Source organism: Triticum aestivum, chromosome 2B (assembly GCF_018294505.1).
Source record: "Triticum aestivum cultivar Chinese Spring chromosome 2B, IWGSC CS RefSeq v2.1, whole genome shotgun sequence".
In the NCBI taxonomy this organism is placed as follows: domain Eukaryota; kingdom Viridiplantae; phylum Streptophyta; class Magnoliopsida; order Poales; family Poaceae; genus Triticum; species Triticum aestivum.
In genome coordinates, this window is record NC_057798.1 from 10,748,392 (window position 1) to 10,762,521 (window position 14,130).

Below are 14,130 nucleotides of genomic sequence, written 5' to 3' on the forward strand. Positions count from 1 at the left end.
GCGTCGAGCACAACCTGATGATGTATGAGGCATACGATATCAACGACCACACATTCTACACCGAGGGAAAGGACACGAAGAGCGATGGTTATCAGAACTCCGGGGTAACGATGGAATCCTACACCGATAACGACAAGGACATATACTACGGAAGGATCGAGGAGATCTGGGAGCTGAGCTACGCTGGAGAGAAGGTCCCGATGTTCCGTGTCAGATGGGCCAAGAGCGTCCTAAAAAAAGACCAGTATTTCACCACCATGGTTATACCCGAAGCCAAATCCAAGACCGCGGGCGCAAACGTCACCGTGAAAAATGAGCCATGGGTACTGGCTTCCCAAGTGGACCAATGCTTCTTCATTACCGACCCGTCAAAGCCCAGTCGTGTTGTCGTGAGGAGAGGCAAAATGAAGATCATCGGAATGGATGGAGTTGCCAATGAGCAAGACTTCGACAAGTACGGCGACCCGAAGATGGAACATGACGACGATGATGAAGTATCATACATCACAAGAAGAAGCAGGACCACCCTATCTAAAGGACGTCCGTTCAAGAGAAGAACTCCATTTGCGAAAAAGAAGGGCAAGAAGATTGTGAAAAGATAGCTAACTAAGATCGATTGTATTTAAATTGTAGTCTTCATTTCTCGATTGTATTTCGACATATGGAAATGATATTTCTTCTGTTCTAGTCCTCATGAATATTTATTTATGTTTATTTTGGTATACCAATTTTTATTTGTTTTTATTTTGGTATTGAATTTCTAAGTCACAAAAAGTATTGAATTTATTAATATTTTTTGAACTCATGAATATTTTTAAATTTCATGGGCACTTTTTGAATTCATGAATAGTTTTTTAAATTTGATGATATTTTTACATATTCATAAATGTTTTATCAATTCACAAATGAATGCAACTAAAAATAAAAAAAAGTTACTAATAGCGCACCAGGAGAAGGTGTGCCATTGCTATCAATGTACTTATGGCGCACCCCTAGGAGGTGCGCCATTAGTATACCAATTTTTTTTAATTAGGTTTATTCTGTTATTGAATTTCTAACTCACAAAAAGTATTGAATTTATTAATATTTTTTGAACTCATGAATATTTTAAAATTTCAAGGGCACTTTTTGAATTCATGAATATTTTTTCAAATTTGATGATATTTTTTCATATTCATAAATGTTTTACCAATTCACCAATGAATGCAACTAAAAATCCAAAAAAAAGTTATTAATGGCGCATCCCTAGGAGGTGCGCCATTGCTATGAAGGTACTTATGGTACCAATTTTTATTTAATTAGGTTTATTCTGTTATTGAATTTCTAACTCACAAAAAGTATTGAATTTATTAATATTTTTTGAACTCATGAATATTTTAAAATTTCATGACACTTTTTGAATTCATGAATATTTTTTCAAATTTGATGATATTTTTTCATATTCATAAATATTTTACCAATTCACAAACGTTTTGCAACTAAAAATCCAAAAAAAAAGTTACTAATGGCACACCGCTAGCAGGTGCACCATTGCTATCAATGTACTTATGGCGCACTAGGAGAAGGTGCGTCATTGCTAACCCTCCCCCCACTAAAATCCCCAATCCCCGAGCCCCAATCTCACATATCTCTCTCAGCCCCGACCCACTGCGCCGCCGCCCCTACGTGCGCTGCCGCCCTCGCCCGTGGGATGCGTCCGCTCCCAATCCACGCCCCCGCCGCCTCCCTCTCCCCATCCTCCCCTTCCTCCCCCTCCGACCCCACCCCGCTCTCACCGGAGCAGCGCCGCAGGGCCGACACCAACCTCGCCCTCGCTCGCGCCAACTGTGCCGCCACCAGTCACCCGCGCCGCGCGGAGACGTCCAGGAGGACCGGAGCTGCACCGTATCGTCGCCATCGCTGTCTTCCACAACCTCGGCCGCCCTCGTCCACCTCGTCACATCGCTCCGCCCCGGCCACCCCCGACCTCTCGAGCTCGTCGTCGAGCACCTCGCTGAGGCCCTCGACCGATTTCCCCCTTCCCCCGTCGGGTTCGTTGCCGTAGCCGCCGTCGCCGAGCTCCTGCGTTGCCTCGCCGCTGCGCTGTCGCTGCAGTCGGCCGCACCTGTGCACACACGCACTTGCAAATGTAATGTTCACAGTGCTCGTAATGGCCGATGCAGTCTTTTGAAGAAATTTTGGGTACCGTTGATAGTTTGGCACAAATTCGTGGTATCATTCAGTGTTTTGGCCTATCCTGTTGGTACTTCTGCTGTCCTAGAGAAGTTTTGTAGTATGATCTTCCAGGGTCGCTCTTTCAGAAATGAGAACTTTCATAGACTTAGCTTTGCTTGATTAGATGTTGTTTTACATGCACCCCGTTGCTAAACTTTTCTGCTCGGTTAATAGATGAGGTGGCAACTAAGCAGTACTATGCCTACTACGTACATGAGTCAAGGGAAATAAAGTGAAACTTCTAGGGTTGCATACGCTGCATCACTCTAGCTCAAATTTACAGCTTCAACTACACGTGACAATGCACATCACAAAATAGACACCTGGTGAGACAGATGATCAAATTAACCTAGACTTTTGAGTTTGTATAATATACACTTTCGTCATGCACACATGCTTGTGCCCCGCTGGCTCATCTCTGTTGGACTATGAAAGTAGAGTAGACAAATAGAGAGACAATTGATAGAGTATGAATGGTTACTTGATTAGCTCTCATTTGCATCTCTATGAATTTGAGAAGTGTATTGTTCAGAATTGTGTAATGTTCAGATTTTATATATTCTTGAAACCTATTAATTGTTCAGTTTAGATTCGTGTTTGTCTAGTGATTATGTGTTGATCTGTCAAACTGAATTTGTTACTCTGTTCTTTCATGGGAGATCTTTTGTAGGGATTTTGATTTTGAGATGGTGTGAGTGTTAGGGTTTTCTCTGCTTTCTTGGAGGTGCACTCGGTGAGGCTTCAGGTATGTGTAGTATAGTTAATTTTCTGCTTGATTTTAGTTATCAGCATGCTTGTAGTTAGGGATCGCCTCCTGTTATTTTTTTTGATGAGATGCTTAAGGCAGCTAGTGGGTTCTGTTGTTATCAAGTGCTAGTCCAGCTCGCAAGACACATCAGGGGCGAGAGGGCCTAGACTTCCTAGTGTCTCTCATCTGCAGGTGTAGGGATTAGCATATTGTTATGTGGTGGAGTGATCTGTTATCGTGGTAGGAAGATCCCTTGTTCGTGTTGTCTGATGTTACCATCTTGTTGTCATCAGCAATCTGAATGAAAGTTGTCTTTCAGATCTCCATTTTGTGCCTTTGTGATTCATTTTCTTGTTTGTAAATCTGAAATATCAATGCGTGGTTTCTTTGCTTCATCCATACTGTTGGTAAGAAAATCTCAGGATTTAAGCCTAAATGCCCAACCAAATCTCCAGTTTGCTCCATCTAATGTCATACTGTACTTTGCTTACTCCCTGTCATGCTAATGACACAATCTAGTATACTTTGATGGAGTGGACTGATACATTTGTTTGACAACTGCTACAAACTGAACTTTCTGAAATATACTGCATTGCTGTCTGCTGACTGTCACTGGCTTCTCAACATAGAGACAGTCCATGTCTTGGTGTTATCCTAAACCATTGCATTTGCTGTATTTCATCACCAGTGTTCATTATTCATTGGTGGCCTGGTCAGTAACAGTTCTGGGCAGCTTCTTTCTGTTGATAATGACCCCTTTCTCTTGAAATGTTGATTAATTTCCGTTTCGGTTGAGAATCGGACACTCCTAGGTCAAGAAAATTAGCAAATGCCATGCCAATTTTCTTGACCTAGAAGGTGCCCGATTCTCAACTGAAACAAAAATTAATCAGCATGTATCTTGACATCAACCAAGAAAAATTAGAGGAGTTGTGGCTTTGGAAAGAGGCCTGGGAAAACTACTCCTACTAGCTAGATGGAGATCTGTGCTCTGCTGTGGCACACACTAGTTAATTAATTAACCAAAACTAATTCTGGTCAAAATGATGGGCTAATCATGATTAAATGATAGGTGAGGGATGCAAGGCAGTGGCACCCATTGGAGCCATACATATATACAAAGCTATAAAAAGATTATACAATAGTAGTGATCTAGTGCTTTAGTGGTTGGATTAGTTTAGTATTTTTTTCACACACTCAGACACCCTTGCTTGCCATGTGTGTGAGAGAGATAGTGAGACGAGACAAGAAGAAGGGGGTTAGGAAGATGCAAGGAAGCTACTGTCTTAGCTAGCTTAACTTGTGCACAAATCCATGCCATTGCCCTGATTAAATTATCTTAGACCTTGAGCACGTGGACTTGGACCTTAGCAACAATACACTAACAGGTTCCATCCCAAAACACCTAGGCAATATCACAAACATCTCTCAATTGTTCCTTGACAATAACCAACTTTTTGGCGACATTCCTCGAGAATTAGGTTATTTGGTCAACTTAGAGATCTTGTTCCTTGATAATAACCAACTTTTTGACCAAACTTTTTTCCTATTTAGAGCGAACATGGCCCACAACGATGAGGCCGGCGGTTCGGGCAAGGCATTCTGGGAGCTATCCCAGGAGATGGAGGAAGAACCTCACCGCTATGATGACATTGCGGAAGACACCGATCCCGACTACACAACCCCTAGTGGCGTCGGGGATGACACCACTGATGGTGCCGCCAAGGATGCCACCACTGATGATGGCAGCGCACGCACAGATGACAGCCATCCGAAAAGGCAACGGAAGGACCGGCGCCTGAACGTGCTCGGCACCGTCAAGCAGGAATTTACCGAAGTGTCCTCCAGTGGGCATCCAACAGCGCCCAAAGAATTAGTCAGGTGGTACTCGGGACAACTCGGGTGCATTCTCCGAAGCACCATCTTGATCAACACCGAGAACTTAAGGCATCGTGACCGAGGGAATTTGCGCAACCTCCTCTTCACGAAGCTGCACGAACGATACAAGTTCCCCGATGACTTCGCAAACACACGCCTCTCAGGGAATAAAGTGAACAGTGCCGCCCTCACGAAGATGAGCACGACCCTGGCTACTTGGAGAGCCGCGGTGAGGAGAAGGATTCTAAGAGGTGGTAGTTATGAGAAGATCAAGGAGACAAATCCTTCGATCAGCGAAGCTGACTACCGGGAGTTCAAGATCAAGTGTGAGAGCAACGCAACCGCGGAATCAAGTCAGTGGGGTAAATATATGTGGGACTTGAATTTAGGGGTCCACAAACCCGGTCCCGGCGGTTACAAAGTGGCGGAACCTATATGGGACAAGGAGGACGCGGAGCGTGCCGAGCAAGGCCTACCGCCCCTCTTCGATAAATACCGTGACAAGCAGACCAGGAACTATGTCAGGGCCCGGTATAAGGTGGACCCGATAACAAAGGAGCTTACCACGGATCCGAAGACCAAGGCGCATGAGCTTGTTCTGGTAAGGAATACACCCCTGCGTAATTAGCTCCATATGGTTGCATTCTAATTAATGAAGCTAAATTTCTAAATGGTTCACGTTCCTTCCGCAGGACACTGAAAGCAGTAGCGCGGGTCGTCTTAGAGCTCCCCATGGGACACCACTTTAAATAGGACGTTGAACGTAATGAAACACAAGGATAAGTTCAGTAAGCCGTCGTCAGCTGGTCATGTGGCCGGCAAAGGCTTGTCCACGAAATGGTCGGAATACTATAACGCTGGGCGAAAGGAGAGAAAGTATAGCTCGGAAAGTTAGGAGCGCGAGGTTCAAGAACTCAAGGCATAAGTGGCGCGGATTCCAGAGATGGTCCAAGAACAAGTGCGAGACCAACGGGGAGCGAAGATCACCGCCATTGTGCCTACCTTGATTGAGGGGCTGCAGGCATGGATTGCGGGTGACCAACAGGGGCCGCCCCCGATTCCCAGCTTCACGGCCAGCAACTCGCACAACGCGCCGACGGCGCCATTGGTGTCTCCGGCGGAGGCGGTATTGGTGTCTCCGGCGCCGGCGCGGGCATTGGAGCTTAATGCACCCGGGTGTGGGAAGAATACGCCGGCCGGCACCTCGGCAGCAAGCGGCCCCTCCGTCACTTGCACGCCTGCCGTTGGTGGTGCCTCGACATTAACCGAGCTCGACGCCATCACGGTAACTAAGCCTCTCGGCCGATGACTTCATTTCCTTGCCTTTGACTGGGCATCCCTGACACCCTACATGTTTTCGTAGGGCGCCGCTGACATTCCATGCACTCTCCTGCACTTCATGGGCAGCGAGTTGATCGATGTCACCAAGGCCAGAATCGCTCAACCGGGCAACCCCGTGTTCCACGGTAATCCGATGCCACCCACCGTGTATAGGGTTCAACTGGTTCGGATGCTGCCGGGCTGCAACGACTTGTTACCTCCGTTTCGACCCGCTGGGGCCGACGAAGATGATGTGATGACCCTCAGCGCTTGCTTAAGCTGGCCCCTGCTTTGGCCGAAGAGCCAGATTCATTTGGGGGCGGGGGACACCACCCCACAGACAACACTGCTAGTCGTGCCGGCGCCAAGCCATGGCAAGACCGCCGCAACGCTACCGGACATGCCGGGCATGCATATGGCACAGGATCCGGACATGCATATGGCACATGATCCGGACGACGACGACGAGGACGGTACATTTATCAACGTTTATAAGTACTTCAATGAACATGGGTACGGTGACGAATTCTTGGGGCCTCCTTCTCAAGAAGCCAATCCTGCAAAAGACGATCGCGACCTAGCTGGTACCACGGAGAAACCCAATTGCAATAGGCGTCGTCTGGCGTTCAGTTCTCAGGAGACGCCTCCAGCTGCCGCCTTCACCGAGCCTCAAATAGCCGAGGTGCGAAATATTATCAGCCCCAACACACTCAAGAAGGCGGTCTCTGAGCAGAACTCGATCCCATTATAGCAGAAGAAGAAGGGACAGAAAAGAAAGAATAACAAGGGTGCGAGCCAGCCGGCACCGAGTACGATTCGTGCTCAGGACGGGCCACCTCCACCTAAGGATATCTCGAGGAGGGTGCATGTGGCGGGTAGGCTGATGCTACCAACTAATCTGCTCAATGCTGCAACCGGTCCTATGCGGAGTCTGCATGACAGTGTTCTTTCTTTGAAGAAGCGGCGTCTCTCCGAGAATGATGTGGCATACCCGGTTTTCATGGCCAAGATGCCAGAGGGCAAGGGCTTTGTCGATCGCACCATCGGGGGTATGATCGTCCTGCGGTTTGATGACATCTTCGCTATGTTTAACCTTCAGCCGCTGCACTACACCTTCATTCGGCTATTTTCACTAAGTATGGAGATGCGGATCATTAGAGTAGCTGCACTACACCGCTGCACTACACCTTCATTCGGCTATAATTGTCCGGGGTGCAGCCGCCTGGCGGTCAGAAGGATGCCTACTACACCCTCCATCATATGCGGGCGATCGTACGGGACCATAATCACCTTCTTCTACCAAATAATCTCAAAGATTGGGCCGCACGTTTGCCGGAAATTCAGGACGCGGACATCAGACAAGAATTCTTTCGCATCCAGTCGGAGTTTGCGGAAATCATCCAACAAGATGTCCTTCGTACCTCGGGGCAGTTCCACCTCAGATATCAACTGTCCAACAGTAAGATAGAAACAACGCTACAAATGCAGGCTGACAACGACCGCGATTTCATGACCATCACGATAGACGGCGACTTCATCCACGCTCTGGTCCCTGAGTCGAGTCGAAAGTAGTGATGCTATGTAGTTCTGAAATATCGATTAGCTCATGTTGTAATTAAACTTTAAAGAACTTGTATGTCTCTTTAGTTTGGATAGTCGTTCAACTTATATGTAATTGATGCTATTTATTAGTAGGACCATGAATCGTGCTATTAATGTGTTGCTTTTCTCTTCCGATCCTTTTGTTGCATACTTATATATTGCTTATGTATTGTTTGTGAATTGCTACTAATGTTTTGTTTGTCTAGTGCATAGAGATGCCGACGTATGTCGTGTACAAGGGTAAGGTTCCCGGAGTCTACGACGACTGGGAGGAGTGTCGGAGACAGGTTCACCGTTTCAGCGGTAACAATTACAAAGGGTACACCACTAGGGCGGAGGCGGAAGCTAGATACACGCGCTATCTAGGGGAGAGAGGAGGGAGCATTGGAGGAACCGGATGAAGACCAGTTTCATCACGATGATGCTCATCGTGATGACCGCAGCTCTGTTCTATGTGATGGTAGTTTAGATGATCGATATCGACTTGTAATGTGAAGACAAACTCGCTACTCGCGGTCTCGAGACTTGTAATGTTCTAACTTTGTTCGGTATTTTAAATTCGGAGACTAATATGATGAATTGTATTCGGAGACTAATTTTCTATTGTATTCGATAAATCTGCTGTTTATATGTTGTGTTGTCTATATTCTGTGCAGTAATGTATTTTGTAACCTGTGCAAATATTAGAAAAGAAAAAAAATCCTAATATTCATAGTAGTGGCGCACCGTATTGCACTTTAGTGGCGCACTGGAATAAACACACCAGTGGCACATTATATGAAAGTGCGCCATTAGTAACCCAGAGCACAAGGTAAATATGGCGCATTTGTGGACATAGTAATGGCGCACTTGTGAACATAGTAATGGCGCACTTGTGGACATAGTAATGGCGCACTGTGTGGTGCACCACTATTATCTGGGATACTAGTGACGCCCCAGAGGTGCACCATTATTATTTGTTACTAGTGGCGCACCTGTAGTGCGTCATTAATAGCAAAAAACAGGTGCGCCACTAACAGCCCTTTTTCTAGTCCTTGATAGCTGCACCACAACCCAAGACTCTCAATCCCGAACTTATTCAGAAATAATATCACAGTCTTTACTTCTTCATTATGCTGCATGTTTGTTATCTTCTTTTTTTTGCGGGTATCTAGTACAAGCTGGCCGCATGATACATCTGTTTCAGTCTAAGATTTGATCGAACGAAAATAACACAGGAGCATTCTACCTCAATTATTCCCTAATTAGCTATAACAACTATATTGCACTCCCTCATTCCAAAATATAAGAGATTTTATACACTAGTGTCAAGCTCTCATCACCCCCGTCTAGGTCCTATCAATCTAAGCTATGCGAAATGTATGCTGCAAGATCAGTAAAATCTTGAACTCGGATATGTAGCCTGTTGGGAGCTTCCACCCGGGGGAATCTCAAGATGGTGTTCCTGCCTTCCTCCTCCCATCTACAACATCAAGACTGAGTGAGAAATATTTGTTGTATGTAAATTATAATGCTTGAGTTGTTTTTCTTAGCAACTGAGTGTGGAGTCACAAAAGGAACAGACCGGTATCGAGTCACGAAATAGTGGAGGAAAGTTGCGATCTCAACCGTGCCCACCTCCTTTCCGGGGCACATCCTGCCACCTCCTCCGAACATCATGAAATGTGGGTGCAATTCCATGTTCTTCTCCTGTATATTTATAGTGGGCAGCAAGAGATTAGAACTTCCTCTGTTGTGGTGGTATGTTTGAGTAGGTATTAAAGATCATAATTGTCCGTTGTTTTGCTTACCAGCCATCTCCATGGGTTAAAGGTTGTCGGGTCAGGGTACATGAATGGATCGTAGTTTATCTCCCTTGTGTGAACATAGATTCTCCAGCCTTTTGGAATGACATACCCTAAAAGAAATTTGTAATGCCGCATGAATAAACTTAATATTTACATAGAAAGTGCTGAAGTAGCAGGATAATTTGCAAGCATAACTCACCATTCATTTCTACATCCTGAGTAGTTTTCCTCATCAGCCCATTCACGACTGTGGCTAATCTTAGCGTCTCAAAGATGACCTGCATAGAAGTATCCATGGGTACATCATGATCATCCATACTCATAGTAAATTCTTACTCTGACATCATTTTTGTGTGTGTTTGATCTTCTACATACAGCTCGAGTGAAGGCCATGGACTTGAAATCCTCGTAGTCGATGGCCTCCTCCGAGGATTTCCCCTTCCTGATATCAAGATGCTCTCTCTGGATTCGGAAGTGAAAAGATAATCATTAAACTCTAGAAGCACATGATCTTTTCTATAAAATGGAAATTGTTTTTTCCCGCAAGAACAATATCGATTTTTAGAGTATGTGTACATACCCTAAGATCTTGGAGAGCCCGTGGGTGGTCCGACAGGTACTTGACAGCCATCATCGAGGTCGTCGACATGGTCTCATAGCCGGAGTAAATAAGGGTGATGATCAAGTCAATTATCTGCTCATCACTGAGCTTTTCCCTGGCCCCATCATCGCCGCTTCTCAATAGAGCGTCCAGCATGTCATCATGAGCTTGAATAGAAGACCTCCGCTCCGTGATCATCTGCTCTAGCATGGACACGAGCTTCTTCCTCGCCTGCAAGCCCTGGTAATACCTAGTCCCTAGAAGGTTGATGGGCAAGGAGATGGTGCCGAGCACAAGGGTGTATAACTCTGTCTTGAGGGTGTCAGAGAGCGGGCCAGGGGTGATGCCGGCGATTTGATTGAGTGCGGATAGCAAGGTCATCTGAAAGGGAAAGTCAGTCAGCTACAATATGAGCCAGTAAGATTATGTGATATGTGTTGGCATGCCCATGCAAGGAGATGCTTCTATAAAACTCTTCAACAAGCACAAAATACCAAACGAGCAATGATGATGTCCTGAAATATGATACTATCTTTTCTTTTCTTTTCAAGAAGATAGTATAGAACTCAGCAACAACCACTTTGGATGAAAATAGTATGAAAAATGAGCATTTCTTTGGTGACTACTGACTGACCTCCTTGGTCTTTGCCTGGACGTCGACGATGCAGCCGGACCATCCATCGAGGTGGGAGCGCATGAAGGCGTCGATCTCGGGAAGGAGGCTGGCGCGGATCGCGGCGGGGTGTACGAGACCGAGCATGGCACCCCGCATGGCTCGGTGCAGCGGGCCGTGCACGGCAGCGATGTTGTTGTGGCCGAGGATGTCGAGCATGGACTGCGGGTAGCCAGGGACCAGGCCGCTGGACTCGCCCTGGAGCAGCATCCGGCGGTTGAGCTCGGGGTCCATGCACGCCACTGTGGGGCACCCCAGAATGTGCGTCCGGAAAAGCCTCCCGTATCTGCGGCAACCCATGGATTAATTCCTCGTAGTAATTTTAGAAAAAAAAACTTATAATACGCTAGTATAGTACTTCCTCTGTCCAGAATTACTTGTCTTAGATTTGTCTAGATACATTTGTATCTAAACAAATCTAAGACAAGTAATTTAAATTTAGGACGCAGGTAATATTATATATTCTTTTTGTTTCTTAATACTGTAGAAAGCATGCAAGCAAAGAGTATCATCATGCTCGGGGTTAGATTGAGCAATGTTGTATCCAGAAATGCAACATCATGTCAACCATGCGAGCGAGCGGCAAGTTGATGGACTTACCTGAGCCCCTTCCGCTTCATGAAGCTCGGCCCATGCTTGAGGAACTCGGTGGTCTCGCCGAACAGAGGCCACCCCATTGTCCCCGGCGGTAGGCACACATTCCCTCTCCTGCCGTACCTTACCTCGTTCCACCAAAGCAGCAGGCCGACCATGCCGACCACAACACTGATCAGCACCAGGAGGAGCGACATCTTCTCTCCTTTCTGCCTCCACTCCTCTATCTCTCGACGCTCTCTTTTGGTTCAAGAGGCCGGGCAGAGTTCGGGGTCTCAGCAAGAAGTGTTGTTTTGGTTGTGTGTGTACTGGACGATTTAGGCAGGGGTGGAGCCCGTTTTATATATAGGGAGGCTGGGGAGGACACACGCCACAACATTTAATACTCGGTGACTAAGAAGAGAATCACTTGTAGATTGGAAATTAGCATCCATTTAATACTTGGCGATTAAGGAGAGAATTGCATGCAGATAGGTAATCTCCATCTCCATCTCCACTAATATTAAAAGCAAGAGTTGGGTTGGATCTAAGCAATATCAGCCATTCAGATTTTGTATTACATATTAAAAGGTGAATATTAAAAGGTGAGTATTACATATTGGTATAAATCTGGTTGTTCAGATTTTTCTAGTACTATGTTGTATTGTTTTGTCAACACCAACTACGTCTTAATACTCACCATTAATTCTCTACATTCGACGACCCATATCCATGCAGTCATGTAGTCCCTCTAAGATTGTCCGTAATGGAAGTATCACAGGTAGTATTATGCATGCCAACTAGGCAATAGTGATGAGATGACATAGAAATAAATGAAGAAAGAAATGGTTGAGTATCACATTATGATACCATATCATATTACATGATGTGCTACTATGTGTCATGCAAGACAATAAATGAACTATCATATGATACCAATATGTAATACTATGCACTACGGATAAGTATTAAAGACTATTATCATATGCATGATACTAATGTATGATATTCTCCATTACGACCAGCCTAATCGCCAAAAGAGGGCGTGCAATCCTCAGCACGGCCATAAGGAGAGAAATGTATGTGGATTGATAATTATCATCCATTTAATACTCAACGATTAAGAAGAGAATCACATCTAGATTGCTAGTAATAATACTCAGCGATTAAAGAGAGAATCACATGCAGTTTGATAATCTTCATCTCCATCTCCACTGATATTAAAAGCACAAGCTGGGTTGGATCCATACAATATCAGTCCGTCAACCGTATAAATCTAGCGGCTCAGATTTGTGTATGTTGTATTGTCAACACCAACAATACCTTAATCATCGCCATTATTCTCAGCATCTAATGAACTATATTCATCCGATGATGTACTCCCTCTAATCACCAAAAGAGGGCGCACGTTCCTCAGAGCGGCCATTATAAAGATAGAATCGCTTGCAAATTGGTAGTCATCAATCATTTAACACTCGGTGATTAAGACCGAATCGCGTGCAGATTTGTAATACTCGGCGGTTAAGGGGAGAATCGCATGAAGATAGCTATCTCCATCTCCACTATAATATTTTTAAACGCATGAGTTGGGCTGGATCCAAACTATATCAGCCCTTCAATCATATAAATCTAGCGGTCCAGGATTGTCTAATGTTTTATTGTCAACAACAACGACGCCTTAATCATCGCCGTTGATCTTCTGCATCTCATGACCCATATTCACCGAATGATGTACTCCCTCCAATCCCCAAAAGAGATGACCCATATTGTTATCGGAATAATGGTCTTGGATAGGCCCAACTTATAAATTACTGCAAGATCATATGTTGTTGGTATTTTCATATCTATACTTCTATATCTATCTATATCTATATCTGTTGATATCTATATCTATCTGTATCTATATCTATACTTATACTTACTTGTACTGTACTCCCTCCGTCCGGAAATACTTGTCCAAGAAATGGATGAATCTAGACGTATTTTAGTTATAGATGCATCCAATTTTATCCATCTCTCCAACAAGTATTTCGGGACGGATGGAGTACTAATTAGAGACTCCCAAATAATTCCTACGTTAATTAGAAAATATGAGCCGTTTATCAAGAGGGACCGAGTTATTATGATGTAGATTAACCCATGTAATCCTTCTATACTTATACGGAGTAATAACTAACGTTCAATCTGTAACTCTCCACCAAGAAAAAACAATCCATCATACACGTAACTTCCTCTGTACTACAATTTATATTGTAGAGAATTAAAAATAAGAAACTAATCATCTAAATAAATAAACCAATCTAGCGTACTCCAAAAAAACTAGAAACTAATCCTCTAGGAAAACCAGAAACCAATCTAATCGTCTAGAAAAACCACAACCCAATCTAGCGTACTCCAAAAAGACTAAAACTAATCCTCTAGAAAAACTAGAAACCAATCTAGCGTACGACTAATTCAAAGATCAATCTCTCAAAGAATCCCGAGGCTGTACGTGTATCTCCAATGCCTTCTCTTCCCAATCCCTTCGATCCCACATGTCTTCTCTTTCAGGATGTGCACCTCCGCTCGATTCAGCAAATACATGGCAGTACTAGAGCCCTGCCTCACACCCCTCTCGATGCTGCCCTCCATTATAATCTTGATGCTGCTTATACTAGGCTTGTGGCGCTGAAACTATCATCTCCCAAGGATCTGTCCATCTCCACTATCCAAGCATGCCCGTTCTCTTCAATCT

General features: G+C 44.8%; 1 protein-coding gene across 1 annotated transcript; it reads right to left on the reverse strand.

Moving 5' to 3' along the window:
* Nucleotides 1-9,100: 9,100 nt before the first annotated feature.
* LOC123038724 (cytochrome P450 85A1-like) lies at nt 9,101-11,614 on the reverse strand. The gene is made up of 8 exons (XM_044462221.1): nt 11,424-11,614; nt 10,785-11,109; nt 10,130-10,531; nt 9,925-10,011; nt 9,749-9,827; nt 9,553-9,659; nt 9,327-9,451; nt 9,101-9,224 (listed from the first exon to the last, which is right to left on the reverse strand). Exons 1-8 carry the CDS (start codon nt 11,612-11,614, stop codon nt 9,101-9,103), a joined length of 1,440 nt encoding a protein of 479 aa, XP_044318156.1.
* Between the last annotated feature and the right edge of the window lie 2,516 nt (nt 11,615-14,130).

What these genes read in the sequence shown, in the direction of transcription:
- LOC123038724 (XM_044462221.1), bottom strand. Translation starts at nt 11,614, where the DNA reads ATGTCGCTCCTCCTGGTGCTGATCAGTGTTGTGGTCGGCATGGTCGGC. An exon ending in TCAGGATGTAGAAATGAATG is followed by an intron (nt 9,660 to 9,748) that starts GTGAGTTATGCT and finishes AATTTCTTTTAG; the next exon opens with GGTATGTCATTCCAAAAGGC. An exon ending in TATTTCGTGACTCGATACCG is followed by an intron (nt 9,225 to 9,326) that starts GTCTGTTCCTTT and finishes TTGATGTTGTAG; the next exon opens with ATGGGAGGAGGAAGGCAGGA.